The 21,597-nt window shown below is 38.9% G+C and overlaps 2 protein-coding genes across 6 annotated transcripts in view; one reads left to right on the forward strand and one right to left on the reverse strand.

Annotated features, from left to right (window-relative positions):
- The window catches only part of mep1a.2 (meprin A, alpha (PABA peptide hydrolase), tandem duplicate 2), a 39,814-nt gene extending 18,226 nt beyond the window's left edge, over window positions 1-21,588 (forward strand). For 4 of the 5 annotated variants that reach the window (XM_051925632.1, XM_051925634.1, XM_051925633.1 and 1 more), the window contains exons 7-14: window positions 1,707-1,882; window positions 4,418-4,639; window positions 4,725-4,871; window positions 8,418-8,630; window positions 13,835-14,266; window positions 15,071-15,238; window positions 18,607-18,814; window positions 21,116-21,587. In XM_051925632.1, coding sequence (XP_051781592.1) covers window positions 1,707-1,882; window positions 4,418-4,639; window positions 4,725-4,871; window positions 8,418-8,630; window positions 13,835-14,266; window positions 15,071-15,238; window positions 18,607-18,814; window positions 21,116-21,269 — 1,720 coding nt within the window. In that variant the 3' untranslated portion in view covers window positions 21,270-21,587. Of the gene's footprint in view, window positions 1-1,706; window positions 1,883-4,417; window positions 4,640-4,724; window positions 4,872-8,417; window positions 8,631-13,834; window positions 14,267-15,070; window positions 15,239-18,606; window positions 18,815-21,115 lie in introns of all 5 variants that reach the window. The other variant, XM_051925635.1, reaches the window with a different exon arrangement.
- LOC114648027 (adhesion G protein-coupled receptor F5-like) overlaps window positions 1-21,597 on the reverse strand; it is a 395,766-nt gene that overhangs the window by 125,223 nt on the left and 248,946 nt on the right. The window lies entirely within an intron of this gene.

Raw genomic sequence — 21,597 nt, forward strand, 5'->3', positions numbered from 1 at the left:
TAAAAAAGTATGTTGTTCAGTTGTGTGCATAATTAAAAGTGGACATCATGCAACTTAGGTGGTTAACACTGCTACATCATGACTCTGGAGTCTTGGGTGTTAATCCTAGCCTGGTCCAGTCACTGACTGTATAAAGTTTGGATGTTTTCTGTATTTATGCGTTTTGGTTTTCCTCTCATATGTGAGAGGTTACGTTAACTGCTCCAGGGCAATGGCTGAACCAAGTGGTCAAAAGAAATGTAGAACAGGAGTGTCAAAAAACAAAGTAAAGATGAAAACCAGAAGTCAAAAAAGAAAGAGATTAAAGAGATTAAAAAATCAAAGTCAATGAGCAAAATATTTACAAGACCCAAGGATTACACATAAAGAGAATCGCAAGTATAGTATTTTAACCAAATTGATAACACAAAATGACCATGAGATGACTTTTGAACCTTTCACCAATGATCCCTTGATGTTGTGGCCCTGGAGGCCATGCCCCTGGAAACTGGACATGCATCATGATATCAGAATCCACAAAATGGTGGGATGCATTGTTGAAACAAAATAGCTGAAAATCAGTTAAGTCAAATTCAACTTCTAAATGAGTGCTTCTGTCAAGAAGATAACAATATATACTGTACGCACTGAATAAATACCCAGAAATGATATCAAGATGATTTTTACATCACAAGGAAATTTTAGGAAAAAAATTAAATGAAACTTCATTCATTATACCCAGTATATGTGTGTATGCATATATCATTTGTTGTGAGCAGAGTGACACAAGATGATGAAAAGTGTGCAGACCTCAAAAATACAATAAAAGGACATTTACTGGTCTGCCTAGAAGCAGGCTTCACCTATTCAACCAGACCCCAAACTCAAGAGCTGCCCAGTATAGAAATGGGGCACTGGCTTTAAAAGTGCAAAAATATGTTAAAATATTAAAATACATAAAAATGCCCTTCAAGGGAGAGGCTGAACATAGCGTTTATGGCCTGAAGAGCAAATACATAATAATGTTCTGTAAATTCAATGAATTTTTTAAAATAAAAAAGATCAAAAATGTCAAGGAAAGGAGAAAAGAACAAAAAACAGATAAAATGGGTATGCCTAAAATGGCAAATCTAAAGAAATTCAAATTGCTATCCAAGAACCAGAGGCAAAACTTTCAGTAAACCATAAAAATCCATAGAAAACAGTATTTACAAGACTGGTACTCTGACAATCCTCAATTACGTACTGCTGCAACCATCTCCTCCGCCTGAATATAAAGGCAAATGGCATGGAGTTCCACCCATGTAACAGAAGAAGTGTAGCTTACCTGCAGCAATACACAAGACATAAGAATTAAATAATAATTACTGTCATGCATGTGTGTCTGTGGACCACTTTCCTGCTTTATCGGAGATAACCAATACCACCCCAGGGCAAGAGGGGGCGCAGTCGCTAACATTCTTGTTTCTTCTATCATCCACAGCAGTGAGAAGATGCCCACTGGGGCAATTGACTCTGCACCTAATGGCCAGAGAACTATAAAAAAAAAATGCCCCATAGAATCTCAAATCAGACCCACATTGTGATCAGCATGGATAAATTAACTTTTACTTAAAATATGGAATTTAAGTGGTTGACCTTTTGTCCCCATTTAAACAATGATGTATTTGGTAGTTTAAATGAAAGCAATTTGCTGTCTGTGTTGCTGCATTTTTGATCCTCTACAGGTGCTGGTCTTTTGTTGGAGATTTTCATGAAGGCCAAAATGTTTCTATTGGAGAACGATGTGATACCAGAGCAATTGTTGAACATGAGGTCTTACATGCACTAGGATTCTATCATGAGCAATCTAGAACAGACCGGGATGACTATGTCAAGATATGGTGGGATGAAATTCTTTCCGGTGCGTTTCACACAAAACTTTGTCTGATTGGTAAAATTAATTTGCTGAAACAATATTTGTTAATTTAGGGTTGGGCAATATGGAAAATCAATCAATCAATCAATCAATCAATCAATCAATCAATCAATCAATCAATCAATCAATCAATCAATCAATCAATCAATCGTCAACTTCGCTGATAGATGATGTTGTCTGGGGGCTGGAGGCATCACCATTTTAACTGAGTAAGCCCAAATTGCTTTTTTGTAGTTCCTCTACCATCACTCCATGGCATAAGAGCAGCAGCTGGTCTTTAGAAAGGGATATGGTGGTCTGTAATTAAGAATATATTATGTGTTGAAGTGCTGATCTGTGGTAATGCTAAAGTGTAATTTAGCACATTAACTGTTTCCAGTGTACTGTGTACCGCAATCTGCAACTCCTGTGGCTTTTCATTATCAATAACAAGACCCCATTTAATGTGCACTCTGTGTGACACTGCTTAATATGAATAGATACTGTACAGTTATCTTTTTTCGCAAACATAGCTGCCAGTTCTTTGGCCCTCTAGTTAACCCGGTCTGTGCCATCATAATTGTGAATGACATTGAGCACATACAGCTGGAGGCAGAACATCCATCACTTTTACTGCAAGTCCAGCGACGTTTACGAATGTTAAAGTATAGTCTGGTTGCTCAAAAAGATTTTTCCCTTGTAACAGGTTATGTTTATATTTTAACACGTGTAATGTGTTCACCACACACACAACACATTTATTTGTTTCACAGGGGTACTTTTGGGAAACCTTTCAGATATTAGTTGAGCAGAACGCCAGTGCCCTTTGCTGTTTAAATAATAAGTTGTTGGACTTTTTTAGATATGTAATATGCAGTGAACCATCTAATTGTTCTCATCCACATTTAAGCTGAATTCACACATAGTTGTCTCCAGATGTATATATTATATATCCAGCTCTGTCTCTTAGTAGTATACATTAAATGGTGCGCCTGCCTTGTTGATCCCTACAATGAAGGAGGTTGTCAGATTGCTTTACAGCCTCTCCATATACAATCAGGATACATCATGCCTTGTGTAAATGGTGTACTTATGGAGGTGTTTAATCACGTGTTCAAATCACTGGCAAAGGACCATCTATCGGTGATGTAAGTAATCAATCGCTGATTGCCAGTTGGCACAAGTCTATGTCTGATGTTTATGTTGCTCACACTGATAAGAGCTTCCATAGAGAAATAATATCCACTTTGGCTAACAGAAAAATGTAAAGAATTACAATATTAATGACTCTGCCACTAACTTCAACTATGATCATCAGTAATAAAGACAATATTATGAAGTACAGTTGTGAGGTAGATATCTACATTTTCATCTTTAATTCAAAACCGTAAATCAATGTTACGCAGATTTTTAGTATCAAAGTATACAGTGAAAACATTACAAACCTTTACAACAGTCTTTCTCATCTCTAAACATGTAGGTTTTATTGTACCAAAAACTGAATATCTACTAATTCTGAGAATCATGTAATCCTGGCTTGGCACATCTATTCACATTAATTTGCACTTGTCTATTCCAAAGCTTTCTGGGAAAACTATTTTCTAAATAGAAAGGACTGAATGTAGACAACTACAAAATAAAGATTACGATGTAGAAATTAAGAGATTCTGAGTAATTGATTCTTCTAACTAAACTTTTAATACTTTGATTTTTTTTCTTACATTTGATTTTATTTTGGGGAGTATTGTAATCACTTTTCTGTACTATATATAGTGCTTTGCTATGTTATTACTTTTTTACTTTGCATTACACCGCAATCTACAAAAATGCAGATTCTTCAGTTTTGATTTTTGTCCCCTTAAAACAGACATATTGAATTTTACATAGTGAGAAAGAGTGTGATTTGTTTATTGATTAAACATTACATCAACAATTGTGGATAAAGAGATAATGGATTAATCATTTTTACAGCATTAGAATTGCATTTAATGTATGAAATGTACAACAAAAATACATTTTTTATTATTATTAAAAACTCAAATCTGCCAAATTGTTTGACTGAAAAAGTAATCTCAAATGAAGGAGCACTGGAATCATGGACTAGAAGGGTCCTTTCATCTGATTGGCTGGCTCAGCACTGACTCAGCTGTAGAATGGCCAATGCTGGGCAAGCGGCTTTTTGGCAGAGGTCCCCAAACTCTGTCTGCATCTGGCTTGTTGTTTTCTACAATCTGGCCCTAGTTCTAAAATTAGCTGATTTATCCCATTTTTTGACTAACCCATTGCACACCCAATCTACCTGGAAAGGGGTCTCTCTCTCTGATTTGCCTTTCCCAAGATTTCTTCCATTTTTTTCCCTACAAGGATTATTTTTTTTTCTTGTCTTCTTAGAGTCATAGCTAAGGGGGCTATCAAAAACCAGGGCATATTAAAGCCCATTTCAGCATTCCCTGTGTGATTTTGGGCTATCCAAGAAATACATTGTTGTTGTTGTTGTTGTTACAAAGCGTTGTCTCTTCTAAGTAGCTTTTTTACTTTTAGGAAAGGAGCACAATTTTGACAAATATGATGACAAATTTATTACTGACCTCAATACCCCATATGATTATGAATCAATAATGCACTATAGGCCACTTTCCTTCAACAAGAACGAGAGTGTGCCCACAATCACAACAGCAATACCAGCATTTAATGAAGTCATTGGGCAGCGTCTAGACTTCAGTGCTACAGACCTTCTACGTCTCAACCGAATGTACAACTGCAGTAAGTGGCTTGAATTTCCCAACAGTGATTTATATTTTTTGTACATGAAGATGTTTACAGGACATTAACATTTTTAATCTTCCAGCCTTCACCCATACTTTACTGGATCAGTGCTCATTTGAACTGATTAACATATGCGGTATGATTCAAAACATGAATGATGATGCTGACTGGGTTCAGGAAAAAGGCACTGCGGACATGCAGGATCACACCCTACTTGGAAACTGCAGAGGTAAGTAATGTTAAAACACAATACTGTAAATACAATTTATAAAGAACAGGCACACCCGTGAACTGAAATGACAATTTAGTGAGCCTAATCTTTACATTTTTGAGATATGAGAGGAAAATCAGAGATAACATATTATAACATATCATCATCAGAGAAATCATAAAAAAGGTTTACTTCTGCCTCTCAAAAGCCAAAATCATACTCTATACTATGATATATTTTTCAGGCACACACATGAGACGTAGCACTCCACATGATGCTGTGCAGTATACCGGGATCCTCAAGTTCATCCCTGGAAGGCCCCAGTTGCTGCAGATTTCTGTTTCATTCAGTTGCTGATTAGAACTGGATCCTTGGAGATACCTGAACTTGTTCTTCAATTTTGCGTTTTGTGTCAGGTCATTTTTATATTGTAGATTTTTTCTTTCCGAAGATATTATCTAGATCATTGATTACCCAGAACAGATTAGCATTTCTCAGTCCTTCCTCCATTCCTTTCCAAATATTAAGTCAAAAACTGATCCCTTGTTAATTGGAAGCATATTAAGAAAACAGGAAGCAATTAAAAACAAATAATTCATATCTTTAAAGGAATACCCCATGTTGTTCCTAGTGATGGCCAAGAACATTTTTTAATCTTGTGTTTTTATGCAGAATTGAGATAAAAAAAAGTTTGATAGAACAGGTGTCTATGGTGACCAATTCTGGAGAACAGCAGACAATATCAAAATATTCATAAAAAAATCTCACATTACTTGACTTGCATAACCCACAGGAGAAGTTAGTTGCCCAGTCGTGTGTTCACAAAGTTCCAAACACATATATTTCTACTAAAATATTGTTAAATGAATCATTTCCAGAAAACGTGCTCGTGAACTAACTTGGTTACACCATTGCTGTAATCAGACTTGCTACAGTGTGACATGAGCCCTACAACAGAATGGCATCATTATCATATTTGATCATTCTTACAGAATTCACACTTGAAATGCAATGGTTTGCTTATTAGGAGTAAAGAAGTGGTGGTGAGACACAGCCCTGCAGGGTACCTGGATTCAGGGTGTTGGGCTTGGAGATGGGGCTTGGAGATGGTATGCTTAAGCTTTCCTATCTGAATGGAAATCCAGTAGTCATCAACACAACTACTAAATGATATGCAAGTCTATCAGTTTATTATACTGTAAGTTTAAATGCTGTGAATATACTTTGTGAATTTGTTAGTCTTTTAACTGGAAATGTTGTTTGAGTTGCCTGCATAGTTATAATGGTTTGTTGGGATCCTGAATCCATTCCCGACATTAGTTTTTGCTTTGTTTTCACTTTGATACAGTTATCATTTTTGTGTCTTCTCCCAGCTCCATTTTATATATTTTGATCATTCCCATATTTTGGCAGTGTTGTCTTTATAATGTTGTAGAAATGACCTAGAAGGGCAAATACATGATATCACCAGGTCAATGACATAAACTTTGGACTGAACAATTCCTCATTATCCATGTTTGACTGATTGTTCCCTTAAGAACTGTGTTTGCTTTAGTGATTATATTCCCAGCATTAAAGCTTTTTTCTACGTTTCTTTGACTACGAATTAGGATTTTGTTTTGGACTGATGGAAGATCGGACTGATTTTCTGGTTTTGATCTGAACATATTTTGTGATTTATGTTTGAACTACTCATCCTAATTTCAGTTCTTTTCTGCTATTCTTTAGCAGAACATTAAAAACATAATTGTGTTAAAATCAGAGGTTTAAGTCAATTAAGAGGACCTCATCATACATGCCTAGTATTCCTTGATGTTGAAAGTACAAGGGATGTTCAAAAAGTTTCCGCACTTTTTATTTTTGTTGGAAACAGTGAAGGCGGGAGGAGTAATAATTGGCATTAAAAAGTTACTATGATGCTGGGAAAATTGCATCGCAAAGGAAGGTGAATATGTGGTAAAGTGATGTTATTTGTTTTTGAAAGAAATTCTTAATTAATAAAGTTAAAAAAACTGTGGAAACTTTTTGAACGTCCCCTGTATATCATGAAACCTCAGAATCACCCTTTTCCTAAGTCATCCATTTGCTCCACAGGCGACTGCTATGCCATCACTTTGAAGGGGACGTATAGAGATTTTTGCCACCTCATTGTTATTAGCCTAACCTAAACTAAAAACACCATTAACTCCTCTACTATAGACCTTTTAATGGTCACACTTTTCATTTACTTTCTAAAAATTCATGCAAAAGTTCACTTTTATTTCCAGTTTGTGTTCCAAAATATCAGAGATCTAATTTCATAACCAGGTTTACTAATTAGCATCAGTTTATCACAGGGCCCACCTATGCACAGGCCCATATTCACACTCACACTGGGGCCCATTTAGATTCATCAGTCCTCCTAACTGCACATTTTTGGGGATGTGGGTAAGAATTGAGATAAAAATATGCAAAACTCCACATGGGCAAGAAGCAGACATAGGATTCAAATCTGGGACAAAGCAGCAGCTTTATGCATCACCATTTTGGAAGTAATTGCCCTACATGTATGTAATAAATAACTAAAAATCATCTTTGTTTTTTATAATGCATCACTACATCACTCTGATGATCATGTGATCTTCGCGGAGTCAATGGAGGTTCTGATTGGGGTGCTCGAGAGACTGAGCAAGGAGTCTGAGTGTCTGGGCTTGCAAGTGTCCTGGATAAAAACCAAGATCCAGGCCTTTAATGACCTCTTGGGCACAGCCATCAGCAATGTGTCTGTTTGCGGAGGGAGTGTCGTCCTTTTTGAGAGGTTTACTTACCTTGGCAGTGACATTCATGTCTCTGGTGAGTCTTCATATGAAGTCAGTAGACAGATTGGGAGAGCATGGGGAAACCATGAGGTCACTGGAAAGGTGTGTGAGGCGCTCTATGCAAAAGGATGAAGGTCCAAGTCTTTAGAGTCCTGGAGTTTCCTGTCTTGCCATATGGTTGCGAGACATGGACACTATCCAGTGACCTGAGACGAAGACTGGACTCCTTTGGTACTGTGTCACTCCGGAAAATCCTTGGGTACCATTGGTTTGACTTTGTGTCGAATGAGCGGTTACACATGGAGTCCCGAATGAGGCACATTACCTGCATTGTGAGGGAGCGTCAATTACGGCAGTTCGGCCATGTGGTGTGTTTCCCCGAGGGTGATCCAGCTTGTAAGATCCTCATTGTTGGGGACCTGAGTGGCTGGACCAGGCCAAGGGGTCGCCCACGTAACACCTGGCTGCGGCAGATAGAGAGTCATTTCCAGAGGGTCAGACTGGACCGCGTGTCTGCCTGGGGGGTTGCCAACCAGGATCCTGAGTTGTTCCGTCATGTAGTGGGTACGGCAACGCACTGTACCAGTGCATGCTCCCCAACTTGACTTGACTTGATCACTACATCTGAAAAATGATTGGCATCCAGTTTCCCAAAATGGAAGGGCAGCTTGTGGAGCATTTAGTTATTCTTTGAAGAAATTCCTATGAACAAAACTAGGAGTGAGGACATGGTTTACTAACCCCCATTTCTCTCATTTTTATTTAGATGCAGGTTATTATATGTTTTACGACACAACAGCTGGAAACGACACAAGTGCTATTCTGGAATCACGCATTCTTTACCCCATGAGGAGTGAGCAGTGCCTGGAGTTTTTTTACAAGATGACGGGCACCTCAAGTAGCACTTTGAGTCTGTGGATAAAAACTGATGATGGGACTGGAAATGTGCGCAAGATGAAGAAAGTGCATACGATCAAAGGTAGGTAGGGAAAAACTGCTTATTATGGCCATTTTAATTAAGTGATTTCACAAGATTGCTTTGAGATAAGAGGTGGCTTTTCTGTTTAACTCCAAATGTATTTTTTGCATTTCTGGACTGAACTTACTAACTGTAATTTAATTGTCATTTATTGCACCATTGTACATTAAAAAAGGGCAAAGTCGAAGGAAATAAAAAAGGTTTGGTAGTTTAAGAATCACATAATGGAATGTGTTCATGAACAACCTGAAAAACAAACTCTCACGCTGGCCACCTGATTTAAATGAGGGAAAGTACATTCTGAAAGGGTGGTATTTTGGTGGATTCTCCTTTTTCATATTTTTTGTTTATATGCACTTTAACATATTTTTAAATATTTTATTGCAATTGAAGTGCATTCAGAAGGTTTATTTGGCTGGCAGAAAGTTGAGAGGGATAAACACACCAACTGCATTTCACAGGGCTGCCTGAGACCTGAGGGCCTCTAGAGGGTGGTAGGCTCTTCCATTTGTACTGTCCCACTAGTCTTATGGATGAACCCATAGGAAAGTTTTACTTCTTAAGCACTGATCTTTGATGACTCATGAGACTTTACAGACATTCTCATTTACTGTATGTTTCATTTAAGAATCAATGTTGTCACAGATGTTTCTCCTAAAAATCCTTAGAAAAAAACGAGACAAGAAATACAATCTGAGATATGATTGGTTACATTTCTTTTTCCAATTGGGGAACAGGCAGATGAAGTGACATGTTTATCATCATACAGTGGTGTCAGAAGTGGGATTTGAACCCACAACCTCAGGACTTGAAATCAAAAGCCACTCACCCATACTACGTGCCTTTCCTTTTGTGATGAGTATGATCTAATTGGAGCCCAACAATATAAATTAACGCAACTAATAGTATTATTCTGAAGCAAGGACTACAGTTTTGTAATCATAATAAAATGTTTTATTACTACTGTCCATGCATTTCACCATATATTATTGCACACACTGCAAATACTTTCAAATTGCAAAAAATGTCAGCACACTACTTGTAAGATCTGAGCCAACTGTATGACTTTACTGAGATCTTCACTGAAACTCAAGAGGAGAGCCTTGTGAAAATTCTGGGATATTTTTTATCAGGGGAAAAGCCTGAGAAGCAGGAGACAAAGAAAAGGTCTCCATTTTTTATATTAAGGAGATATCTTTTTTGATTTTTCATTCCTATGGGGAGGCTCCAGAGAGAGAGAGAGAGAGAGAGAGGTGGTCTGAAACTTACTGTAGTCCACCAGGATAGCACCTTATATTTAAAGAAAGGCAGTGGAAAACTTGTAACAATTCGTCTCGAGCACTAGCCTGAGATTATTGCTACCACTATTCTGTCCTAGATAAAGGCAGATGAAAAAAGGACAGGCCAATATAACACCTTAATAAATTCCCCGGATACCCTTTATTCTAACAAAACAATCCCTTAATATCAATGCATTTATAGGCCACCGAAAACCATAGTCCATATTTATCCTTGCAGTACATCAAATAAACAACAAAATACAATCCCTTACACGTGAATCGCCCCCCCTCTCCCCCGAACCTAAGTAGCCCTTAAATTGCAGCGCCACACACATATACATGTACCTACACATCAACAGTATTCATTCCCCCCATTTCCTGTTCCATAGATAATAAATAGGTCCGTAGATTGTCCACTGTTCTACCCCCGCAACTTTCGGCAGGCAGACGAGGTGTCCTGAAAATAGTGGACTATAATCCCAATTTCCTCTTCGTCATAAAAGGCATACAGTCAGATTTGCGCCATGATTAAAATATAGTAAGTCCTTTTTTGATAGCTCACCCGAGTCTGTAGGCAATAGCGGAACGTTTGATTCCCAGAAACAAACAGAAGACCTTCCACCTTCTGACAGGACTGTAGGAGCTCCTAGGCTTTTTTCATGGCCAGTGCAGTAGCTGATCTGACTTTTTTATTATCCGATGCTATTCTTTCACACCCCTTCTCCTCCTTCTTTCTCTCTTTAAAACGACGCGCTTTATGCAAATTACTCCTTGAACAAACCGGAAGCTCCACCTCTGGGGCACCACTGTCAATCTCTGGCGGAAGACTGTTCCCCCCCCAACACCCGATTGACAGCAGAAAACATTATCTTTATGTGGCAGCGCTACAAACTGGCAAGACGTTCTGGTTGCTACATACATGGCAGCACGGTCTTTCTGGCTAGGGAAGCTAAAGCTAGATTAGGAATGAAGTTAGAACACTAAAAGGAGGCCAGCACTCTCACATCCAGCCAATAGTTGGCAGCAAACACTTCTCATTTTAATGGAATGGGAAACTGAGGAGATGCCTTGGAGACTGAAAGGTGAAGGGACCTCAGGAGCCACTAGTGACAGAGGGGGCTGTTGACAAACAACAACAACAACAACATTTCTTTATATAGCACATTTTCATATAAAAAGTAGCTCAAAGTGCTTTACATAATGAAAAGAAAAATAAAAGACAAAATAAGAAATTACAAAGACATATAAGAAAGACAAAGACAGCAGAGAGAGCTGAATGTGAGCTGTTGGAACTCAAAGAGTGTGAAGAGTTGAGTTTTAATCATGACAGTTCCTCAGAAATTGTCAGTGACAGCACGATAAATTCAAGTTCTGTTGATGGTGAAGTAAATGAGGGTGATGATTTTGAACAAATGGTAAATTCGAACACTACTTCAGTTAGAAAAGTGTGTGGTGTAACAACAGCATTGGACGACTTTCAAAGCTGCAGTATCTTGATCTCCAGGGCGCAGGGCAGATGTGTAAGATACAGATAATTCCCTTACAGAATTTCTTTCTGTTCATACAGTAACTGACATCATATTAGATATAATTGTAAATGAGAGGCGGACAGCAACTTATCTTCAAAATGAAAACAATTGTAGGCTGCACATGTGGTCTGCTTTCAGTCGTGACAAGTTGCGGACTTTCTTTGCACTTATTTTATTTAGTTTGAAAGCAAGTCGTTGAAATGTACTGATCAAAAACACTTCACAGGTGTTTGCGTTTTCTTGTCAACAGCTTAACTGTCACTTTGCACAATAGTGAAATAAATCCATCCATCCATCCATCCATTTTCCAACCCGCTGAATCCGAACACAGGGTCACGGGGGTCTGCTGGAGCCAATCCCAGCCAACACAGGGCACAAGGCAGGAAACCATCCTGGGCAGGGTGCCAACCCACCGCAGGACACACACAAACACCAAGCACACACTAGGGCCAATTTAGAATCGCCAATCCACCTAACCTGCATGTCTTTGGAATGTGGGAGGAAACCGGAGCGCCCGGAGGAAACCCACGCAGACACGGGGAGAACATGCAAACTCCACGCAGGGAGGACCCGGGAATCGAACCCAGGTCCCCAGATCTTCCAACTGCGAGGCAGCAGCGCTACCCACTGCGCCACCGTGCCGCCCGTGAAATAAATCCTTTTTGAAAATAAACTAGTTCTTTGAGACACTAATAGAGAGATTCACTAGAGTCTACTTACCTCAACAGAATGCTGTTGTTGGTTTGGAAAGGTTGTTTGGCAATGAAGTGGTACAAATTGCAACTCGTAAAATTGCTGAGTTTGCTGTATCTCTACTGAGCAACAGGTAAAGTTTATTGGAAGCTTGACAAAAGTGCACAGAATCTGCAAACTGGTGAAAAACTAAACCCGATAATGTGTTTTTATTCTATTGTTTAACACTAGAATCCCTGAAGCCTATGAAAAAATTTGTAATCCCCGGCCACCTTAAATTCCTTCCACCGTAAATGGACTGGCAGGATGACGCCCAACCTGTTGCTGCATCCATACGGTGCCATCTTTCGCCTTCATGCCCGGTGCACCTGCGCTGTTCTTTTGTTTGACTAAATGTTTCTTGTGGGTAGGGCTTCTGTTCTCTTTCTCCGATGTAGAACCCTCATCCTCATCTGAGTTCACCTCTGTTATAGCACATCTTTATTTGAAAACAGCAGTGTCATATTGGGGGGAGCATGAATGTGACTGAGAGAAGTAAACTGAATAAAAAAAAAAAAAGCAATAACAAGTCCTATACATTTACACCGGCTGTTACAGACTCAAATCAAATGTATATTTTTATTGTATAATAGTAAGAATAAGAGTGGTTCACTACTCAAAACGGTAATTCTGGGTAGTGCACAGAATCAAACTGGCAACCTCTTGACTCAGTAGTTCTTACTGCTGCACCACCCAAGCGGTCATATCAACGTCGTACTCTAACCCGATTTCTTTTTCTTTGGTTATATTCTTGAATAAAAGTGCACTTGTTTTGTTATACTTGAACCTTTTGTGAAAGTGTTTATTTGATATTTGGACTTCTATCTTCACACATTATACACTTCATGTCAAAATTTTGTCATTAGTACTATGACATGAAAAAAGTTTCTGTTTTAGGTATGTGTTCAACATTTCTTGCATTTCTCGTATTTCCTGTCATCCTAGATTTACCCAGATCGTTGTAGACATGGAACACACATGAAATGCATGTATTCCAAATAATGTTATATTATTTACCCTATACAACTCCAGGCACCTCACACCCAGATAAACAGACTTGAGCTCTGAGAATTTTGCGTCTCACTTCAACTCCGTCAGTGGGGGATGGGATAACAGGCTGCTTGTACTGATCGACAAATTTGCAAAACAAAAGATGCCGATGGAGAAGAGCAAAGGAATTTAAGGTGGTCCTGGGATTACGAGTAGGCTAAAGGGATTCTAGTGTTAATGTATTTTGTTGTCCATTTGTTCTTTGCTCTACGTTAGCAGCTGAAAATTGCTGTGAAAATAATTAGGTACCAGAATTACATTTTTAAATATGTTTCCCCTCTCTTTAACCATCACAACAAATAGTTAAAGGTCAGGCTGTCTTTGTTTTTAATACATAACATGGCATATTATGCTCTAATGGCTATCAAGATGAGTTTTGTGCTTTGACATTCCATACTCTGTCCTTCTCTCTCGGTTCCTTCACAACTCCTAGGTGGAGGCCAAAAAATGGCTCAAACCCAGGGGCCCCCTGTCCCTCCAAAGTCCACCCCTATCAGTAGTGGACAGGTGCTTTTAGAGCGCCCTCTACTGTTAAAAAAAGAAAAAAAATATTTGTGGTGTTTCATTGGTTTGTTTTAACATGACTATTAAGTCATTTTACTTTCAATTCTAGGTGATGGTGACAACTCCTGGAATATAGCAGTTGTTCCTTTGAATGCCAAAGTCAAGTTTCGCTATGTTTTCCAAGGAATTTCTGGACATGTTTCGAGTAAAGGTGGTATCTCTCTGGATGACATCAGCCTCACTGAGACCTCCTGTCCTCATGCAGTATGGCATATAAAAGATTTTACCAGTATTCTTGAAAATAACACATATGATAAAATGCTGAGCCAACGGTTTTATAATCCAGAAGGTTATGCATTTGGAATCACTCTCCATCCTAATGAGAAAAATAATTACATAGGAATTTTTTTCCACTTGTGTAGTGGAGAAGATGACAAAATCCTTGACTGGCCAGTTGAAAACCGACAAGCTACAGTTACAATAGTGGATCAAGATCCTGATGTAAAACTGAGAATGTCATCCAGCAGGAGCTTTACAACTAGTAAGAAAAAAGTCTGCTTTTGATATTTAAACACTTGCTGAGGACACCCCTTAGTGCCACTTGCTATTAACTTGTAACATCACTGAACTCCGAGAAGCATAGATCTAAGTGAAGGTTTTAATGTTATTGTTGGAATGGTGATTAGGTCAGGTCGGCAGTGTTTCTCCAGTACCCAGACTGTAGGACAATGCTTTCAGCAGTCTTCTGTTAGATTTAAGCAATGCACATGTACTCAGTGAAGTTCAGTATAATATTTTTTTGCAAACTATTTTTGATCATCCATTGTGGTGTGCTTATGTCAATGAGAACTGAAATATTTTTCAGATTCTGACAATGCCAACATGATATAAACCAAACATTGTCAAAGAATGTCTGAGAAGTGTCTGTGTATACAGTAGATCACAACGCTTGCTGTTTTGTTCCTGCAAGCAGCAAATAAATGCAGTTGATCAGTTGAGTTCAATATACATATTGTAAATATAGAAGAAATAACCTGAAGTTGGAACCCAGCTGTTTACAATGCATGACAGTCTGTCAAAATAGACACAATTCCTTATTTAATTTGATTGAAAATTTTATTTAACATTTAAAGTAAAAAGCACACATAAGTCTTTAAATTAACAATATCTAATGACAGAAAATAATCATTTTATATACAGTAGTTATTCTTACATTATTTAGTAATTTTAGTGTTTTTAATATTCACTGCTAACTAAATTAGTTCCAGTATATTTAAAAAAAAGAATTTGCAATATGAAGGCTCAAAAACACAATGTTTACCTCTTATTGTCTCCTAAACATCAGACAACTCTATTCCCTGGCATAACCCACGTAATACCGGATCATTTGATGCCTCATGTAACTGCTATAGAGGAGAAAGCTTTGGATGGGCGACCTTTATTTCACATAAGGATATATTCCGAAGAAGTTTCTTAAAAAATAATGACCTCATCATTTTTGTAAATTTTGAAGGTAATGTGCATTTCTATCTCTCTGTTAATCATATAGCACCTTTCATATCTGTCTATCTGCAGAATCCCCCCCCCCCCCCCCCCCCCCACTCCACCAAGTCTGTTAATCAGTTGCTACTTCTCTTCCTCACCATCTCTGTGCCGGTGGTCTCTCTCTCTCTCTCTCTCTCTGTCACTGTTTCTCTCTCTCTTTCTTCCAACCTCTTACCCCGTCACACTTTCCTGCTACTATTATTTGTTTTATTCTGGATTAAACCTCCTAATGTTACCAAGAAATCAAACTAAGTTTTGCCACGCTACCATATTTTTAAAGGGTCTGTGTTTCAAAGCATGTGGCAGGTTCAGCTCACTTATTACATAATTTATCTGAAACCTCCCCCAGATATCAGATGAATAGAAGTCGCTGGATCTCTGACTATTACTTTTCTGTACGCTGTACTTCTACAATATTAAGTAATGTGAGGGCAACATAGCTGATTAAAATTTCACTAATGAAAATTTAATCAATGATTAAAGAAAAATGGTAATAAAAAGCTAACATTGAACGTTGTAATTCAGTGGTGAATTTACATATGGGGGGCGGCACGGTGGCGCAGTGGTAGCGCTGTTGCCTCGCAGTTAGGAGACCCGGGTTCGCTTCCCGGGTCCTCCCTGCGTGGAGTTTGCATGTTCTCCCCGTGTCTGCGTGGGTTTCCTCCGAGCGCTCCGGTTTCCTCCCACAGTCCAAAGACATGCAGGTTAGGTGGATTGGTGATTCTAAATTGGCCCTAGTGTGTGCTTGCTGTGTGGGTGTGTTTGTGTGTGTCCTGCGGTGGGTTGGCACCCTGCCCGGGATTGGTTCCCTGCCTTGTGCCCTGTGTTGGCTGGGATTGGCTCCAGCAGACCCCCGTGACCCTGTGTTCGGATTCAGCGGGTTGGAAAATGGATGGATGGATGGATTTACATATGGGTGACATGGGTAGCCGTCCATGGCAGAACGGTGTGCCTGCACCAAAAGATTTAGAATGGTGATCACAACCTGAATTGGTCCATCCAATAGAGCCATCGTTTATGAAAGTTAAGGGTTGTGTACTCAGTAAAGTCATCATTATGTACACAGAACTGTGCCAATTATGTAACTGAAGCCGTGCGCATTCCAGACACAAAAGGGATAGAGTCAGCACAGTCTGGTAATGCTGTTAGCACTCCATAAATTCCACAGCATGTACACAGAGACCTGCGGTTTATGTAAGTTTGGGGAACCACCCCCCTTTGGTCTTCAAAGTCTAGTACTGACTACCCACTGTGGACTCCAAGGGGTCCCACTCCCTCCTTACCTCCCTGCCTAGGACTCTAAAATGGGCTTCAACAGGCAGTGGTGTCATTGGCCATTAGTGATAAGCCAACCCTGCAGAGTTCACTTTGCTGTGACTTGGGCAAAATTACAGAAATGTTCATGAATTTTGCCGAATTCAATGAATTCCAATGAAGTCAATGGGGTAGTAGGACATGAATTAGTTTTGAATAGTTTAAAATGGAACAGTGGTCTTTTAAATGTTCCAGAGGGCTAGAAAAGCATCTGCCAACTATGCTGGACCAATTATTGTGGTCAAAAATATTACCTGAGCTATAAGGAAGCAGTGCTAACCACTGCACCACTGTGCTTTAAATAAAGATGTAGATGGAATAATAAGCACAATCAAAATGCAACAAATGGCAAAATAATAAAAATATATACACCAATAATAAAAAAATACATATATATTTATATATATATATATATATATATATATATATATATATATATATATATATATATATATATATATATATATACTGTATATATATATATATATATATATATATATATATATATATATATAAATATATATAGAGATATATATTTGCTCACAGAGTTTCTATGTTTGATTCACTGATAGACCATGCCACAAAGCAGGTAGCATAAACCTATCTTTGAATCCCAGTGGGCATATTTGCCACCTACTTGCCAGGTAATATAAAGGGGTGTTGAATACACGCGCAATTATCCACTCTGCACGGTGCAGAGTCAAAACAAACTTTAAAACTTGTGAAATAATAATAATAACAAAAGATTTTTTTATTATTTACAAGGTGTTTCTATTTTTTGATGGAAGAAAAAAGTGTGAAGCATCTGCATGAATAGATTGGATACACAGCTGGCATGTCTGTCTCTGCAGATGCTTCACAATTTTTTCTTCCATCAAATATTAATTAAATCTTTTGTTATTATTAATTCTTTTACAGGGTCTTATGTGTCTTTTGACTATGAGAGGTGGATCGGTCTTCTTTAAGGTTTGTTTTCACTAGACTCTGCAAAGCATGGCTAATTGTGTATGCATTTAGCCTGCATCCCCTTCCCTTAAATGGTTGCAATGCATGGCTGTTGAGTGAGCTGCAGCTCCAGCCTGCGGGACTCAAAGATCGGTCTGTGCTTCTCTGTGCTGGCCCTTCCCTGTTTGAGCTTCTGAGTATCAGCAGATAATGTGTGTTTACAGGCACACCCAGAGAGACTGTGATGTGAGTGTCTGTCACTGTCTGATCTGTGCTAGATACCCAAGAGCATAACATAGTTAATCTAGCAGTTAAGACACAATGTACAATAAAGCTATACAGAACAGCAAAGTATTTTCATAATATTTTCATTATGGTCAACTAATGTACCTCTCAAATGAAAGTACTGCAAGTTTTTATTTTGTTTCAATACTGATCAGGTGGTGATACCACGCATGCGCAAAGCAGATTGGGTAACAATGTCAGGCACAAAATGTTAGGTAGAGTTCACTTATAGTGTGTATGTGTGAAAGTTCAACACATGGCTTCCACAGCTCTGTGATGTCACGCTGGCCTCACAAAATATCATGGGGAATTAGAAAAACAATATTAATCTCATCTTGCTGCACAGTGAATTTCCAGTGAACAAGTTCATATTCACCGTGAAAAGCACTTTGGTAATTTCACTGCTCAACACTATGAGCCATCCATCCACTTCAAAATAGGGACACAGGGGACCACAGCGGACCACAGCCTATCCAGGCAGCACTGGACATAAGACACAAACAAAGCAGGTGTGAAATGCCAGTGCATCACAGGGCACACAGGACCATTTTAAGGTCACTTATTATCCTAACCTTCATGACTTTGAGACATGGGAGGAAATCTGGACCTTACAGATATAGGAAGAACATGCAAGTTTCACATAGATGGGGCCATGAAGCTAGTCTTAACCATAAGTATTATTAATTACTGAATGTCAATTTTAATTTTATCGTACTGTATTTATTTTGATGTTGAAATTCGGTCATTATGTAATTTTACATTCATGAGAATTTCTTTTTTTCTTTCTTTTAGACCTGACTCCGCTTCTCAAAACAGAAGTGCCCATTAAACCAGCAATGCACAGAGATACTGAGCCAACTCATTACAGGGCAAAACGTGCTGCTAAACCCTTGGAAAGCAATGAACCCTTTCAACCACAACTACCTGCTGATCCCTGCAGTCCTAACCCGTGTATTAACGATGGCCTTTGTGTGAACAGGAATGGAAAGGCCACTTGCAGGTCAGAGCATCAGAAAGCTGATGAAACCATTTTGTTTACACCAGACTTTACCAGAATATGCTGAACACTGATATCTGCCAAGAGATTAATTGTGTTAGAGGGTAAAAGTGGCAGAAATGAGGCTTCTTCATCGGGCTGCTGGGGAAAGAGGCTCAGTGATTTGGGAGAGCCTTAGAGTAGAGTCATTGCTCCTCCAGATCGAGAGGAGCCAGCTGAGATGGTTTGGCCATATTGTAAGGATGCCCTCCTCACAGCTGCAATAGGCACATCCCACTGGTCAGAGACCCTCTGGCTTACCCTGGAGGGATTATATATCTTAGCGGGTTTTGAAACGCCTATGAATTCCGTAGGAAAAGCTGGAATCTGTGGCTGGGGACAGGGAAGTCAGGGCTGACCTGTAATGTTGTTGATTGATTTTTTCAAATTTCAAATTTCATTTATTTTCCCAAGCTTTTTATTTGAATTTAAATTCTGTAATTTACATTTATTGCAGAAGAGAAGCATGGAAGCACATTGTCTAGCATTGCTTTTTCAGAACTCTATATCCCCATCTGTTGTGGAGTTTACCTGTGCCTCCATGCAGCTATCTGTGGGTAATCCGGTTTGCCTGCCACATACCCAAAACATGCATGTTCGATTAATTAACAACTTTTTATGAATCAGATATGAGTTAGGTGTGAATATGACCTGGTGTCTGTTCCTGGTTTATTCCTCTTTAGTTCCAAGTAAAAATAAAGAAAAAGCATAAGGTCTGGCTTCATGAGATCACGTATTGGAAAAACAGATGTAGAAAATGGATGAAGGAATAGGTTTATAAAGGATGAAATGATCCCAGATATAAAAATGCTATTTGCCCATTTCGTTATATATCAAATGAAATGCACTTGAATCCGTTCAATCATGATAAACACATTAAAGACAACCTAAATATGTATGGTGAACTGAAAGGTTAATTTAAAGAATATTGTACAAATTAATGTTGTTATACGTAGCACCTTTCCATTACCATTCTAATGTACAGCAATATGATAGAAATGTTTATTAATTTATCTTTAGTAGCACATAATGAAAGGTTATGTGACATACTCGGTCACAAACTGAGTCAAAGATGAGGACTGAACTGGCAGCCTTGATGTTATAACTACATGGTCTGTATTATAAATGTGAGCACATGTTTTACTTCTTTTCTGTAGGCAGGGAGTTGTGCCATTTTCTGTTGGTTCACTTAGAGAGCTTCGGACTGTTAGTTGCTGCAGGCTTGGCGGTTGTCTGTATGCCAGGAAGGGAGGTTCAGGAAATACATTTTTCAGTGTTTGGTCATTGTTTAGCATTGGCTGAAGTTCTTTTATAATTTTTCAAAGTGCTTCAAGATGTGGGTTGTAGGTAACAACAAGTGGGATGTTGTTGTCTTTGTTTTTATATTCCAGAAGGATATCTCTGGGTATGGCAGTAGCTGTCTGTGTGAAAATGTTTGTGTGAAATTTACCCTTAACAAGTAACAAGTGTGCCCCCGTGTTCTTGACAAACTCTTTTTGAAGTTAGTAATATCTATGAGGTTGATGAGAATGCTAAATTTCGTGGCGCCGTTCGAGCAGGCCCGGTCTTAGGTATTATGGGGCCCTAGGCAAAAGGGGGGTCCAGAGCCCCCCTGGAAGCTCTGCGAAATGCATGAAAATTAGACCAAGGAGACGTTTTCTTGTAACGTTACAAGGTCATCACCCTGTGTCCCTTTTTCGCCCGGAGTCGCCCACGCGGACACGCCCCCGCTGGCCCACGTGATTTAAACATGCGAGGGGAGGGGTGGGCCGGGGGCCTGGCCGCTGTCAATCCGGGGCCCCCCGGACGCCGGGGCCCTAGGCGGTCGCCTTCTTCGCCTATGCCTAAGGCCGGGCCTGGTTCGAGGAGCATTAACATACACACATTTACAAGGTGATTGTGATTTGTAAAGGGCAAATTGCGCAGAAATATGCGTAAGCCAAGTTTTATAAATCTGATTTTTCTTGGTGTACACATTTTCCAGTTCTTTTGCCATGTGTATAATTTCACACTCGAATTCACACAGTTTTATAAATTAGGTCCCTGAACACTCTGCCTACAGCATTATAGATAAAGAAAACTTACTCTCCAAACCTTAAACTAACTCTAAATAACTTTGTACAGCTTGTTATTTAAACAAATGTGACAGATATATACAGTAAGCATTTTAAAGCATAAACAAAATAGGAGGGCATTACAGCAGCAATAAGTTTCCTTGTAAACGTTAAAGTATATAATGTCTGCTTTCTCCATTGCTTTTCACAGGTGTGTTTCAGGACAGACTTTTGCGTATGCTGGTGAAAGATGTGAGATGTCAAAAATCCATGGAAATGTTATTGGACTGCTGCTGGGAGGTGCAGCTGGGCTCATTACTTTGAGTATTGCTGTTATAACAATTCTAATGAAAAGACGTTATTAAATGTATGCACATATACTGTAACAATTCTTATCATTGCCCACACAATCCACTTCCAAATTCTAAACTATTGCTCATTCTGTCATGTCTGCCTCGTGACATGAACTCAGATCTATCATATGCCCCTTAGAAGCCTCACATTTTAATAGCCATTGACTTCTGAACTTGAAATTGTTGGTAGAACAAGCAGGAGGCCCCGTGGTCCCCCTTGGACTACTGATCCCCCATAAAACATAGTCATCTGTTTAAAGTAATAATCAACATTGAATCGAATTAACAAATCAAAAAAACATTTATGTAATATGCACAAATTAAATAACACAGTAACAAA

The sequence above is a fragment of the Erpetoichthys calabaricus genome, chromosome 3, assembly GCF_900747795.2.
Source record: "Erpetoichthys calabaricus chromosome 3, fErpCal1.3, whole genome shotgun sequence".
In the NCBI taxonomy this organism is placed as follows: domain Eukaryota; kingdom Metazoa; phylum Chordata; class Cladistia; order Polypteriformes; family Polypteridae; genus Erpetoichthys; species Erpetoichthys calabaricus.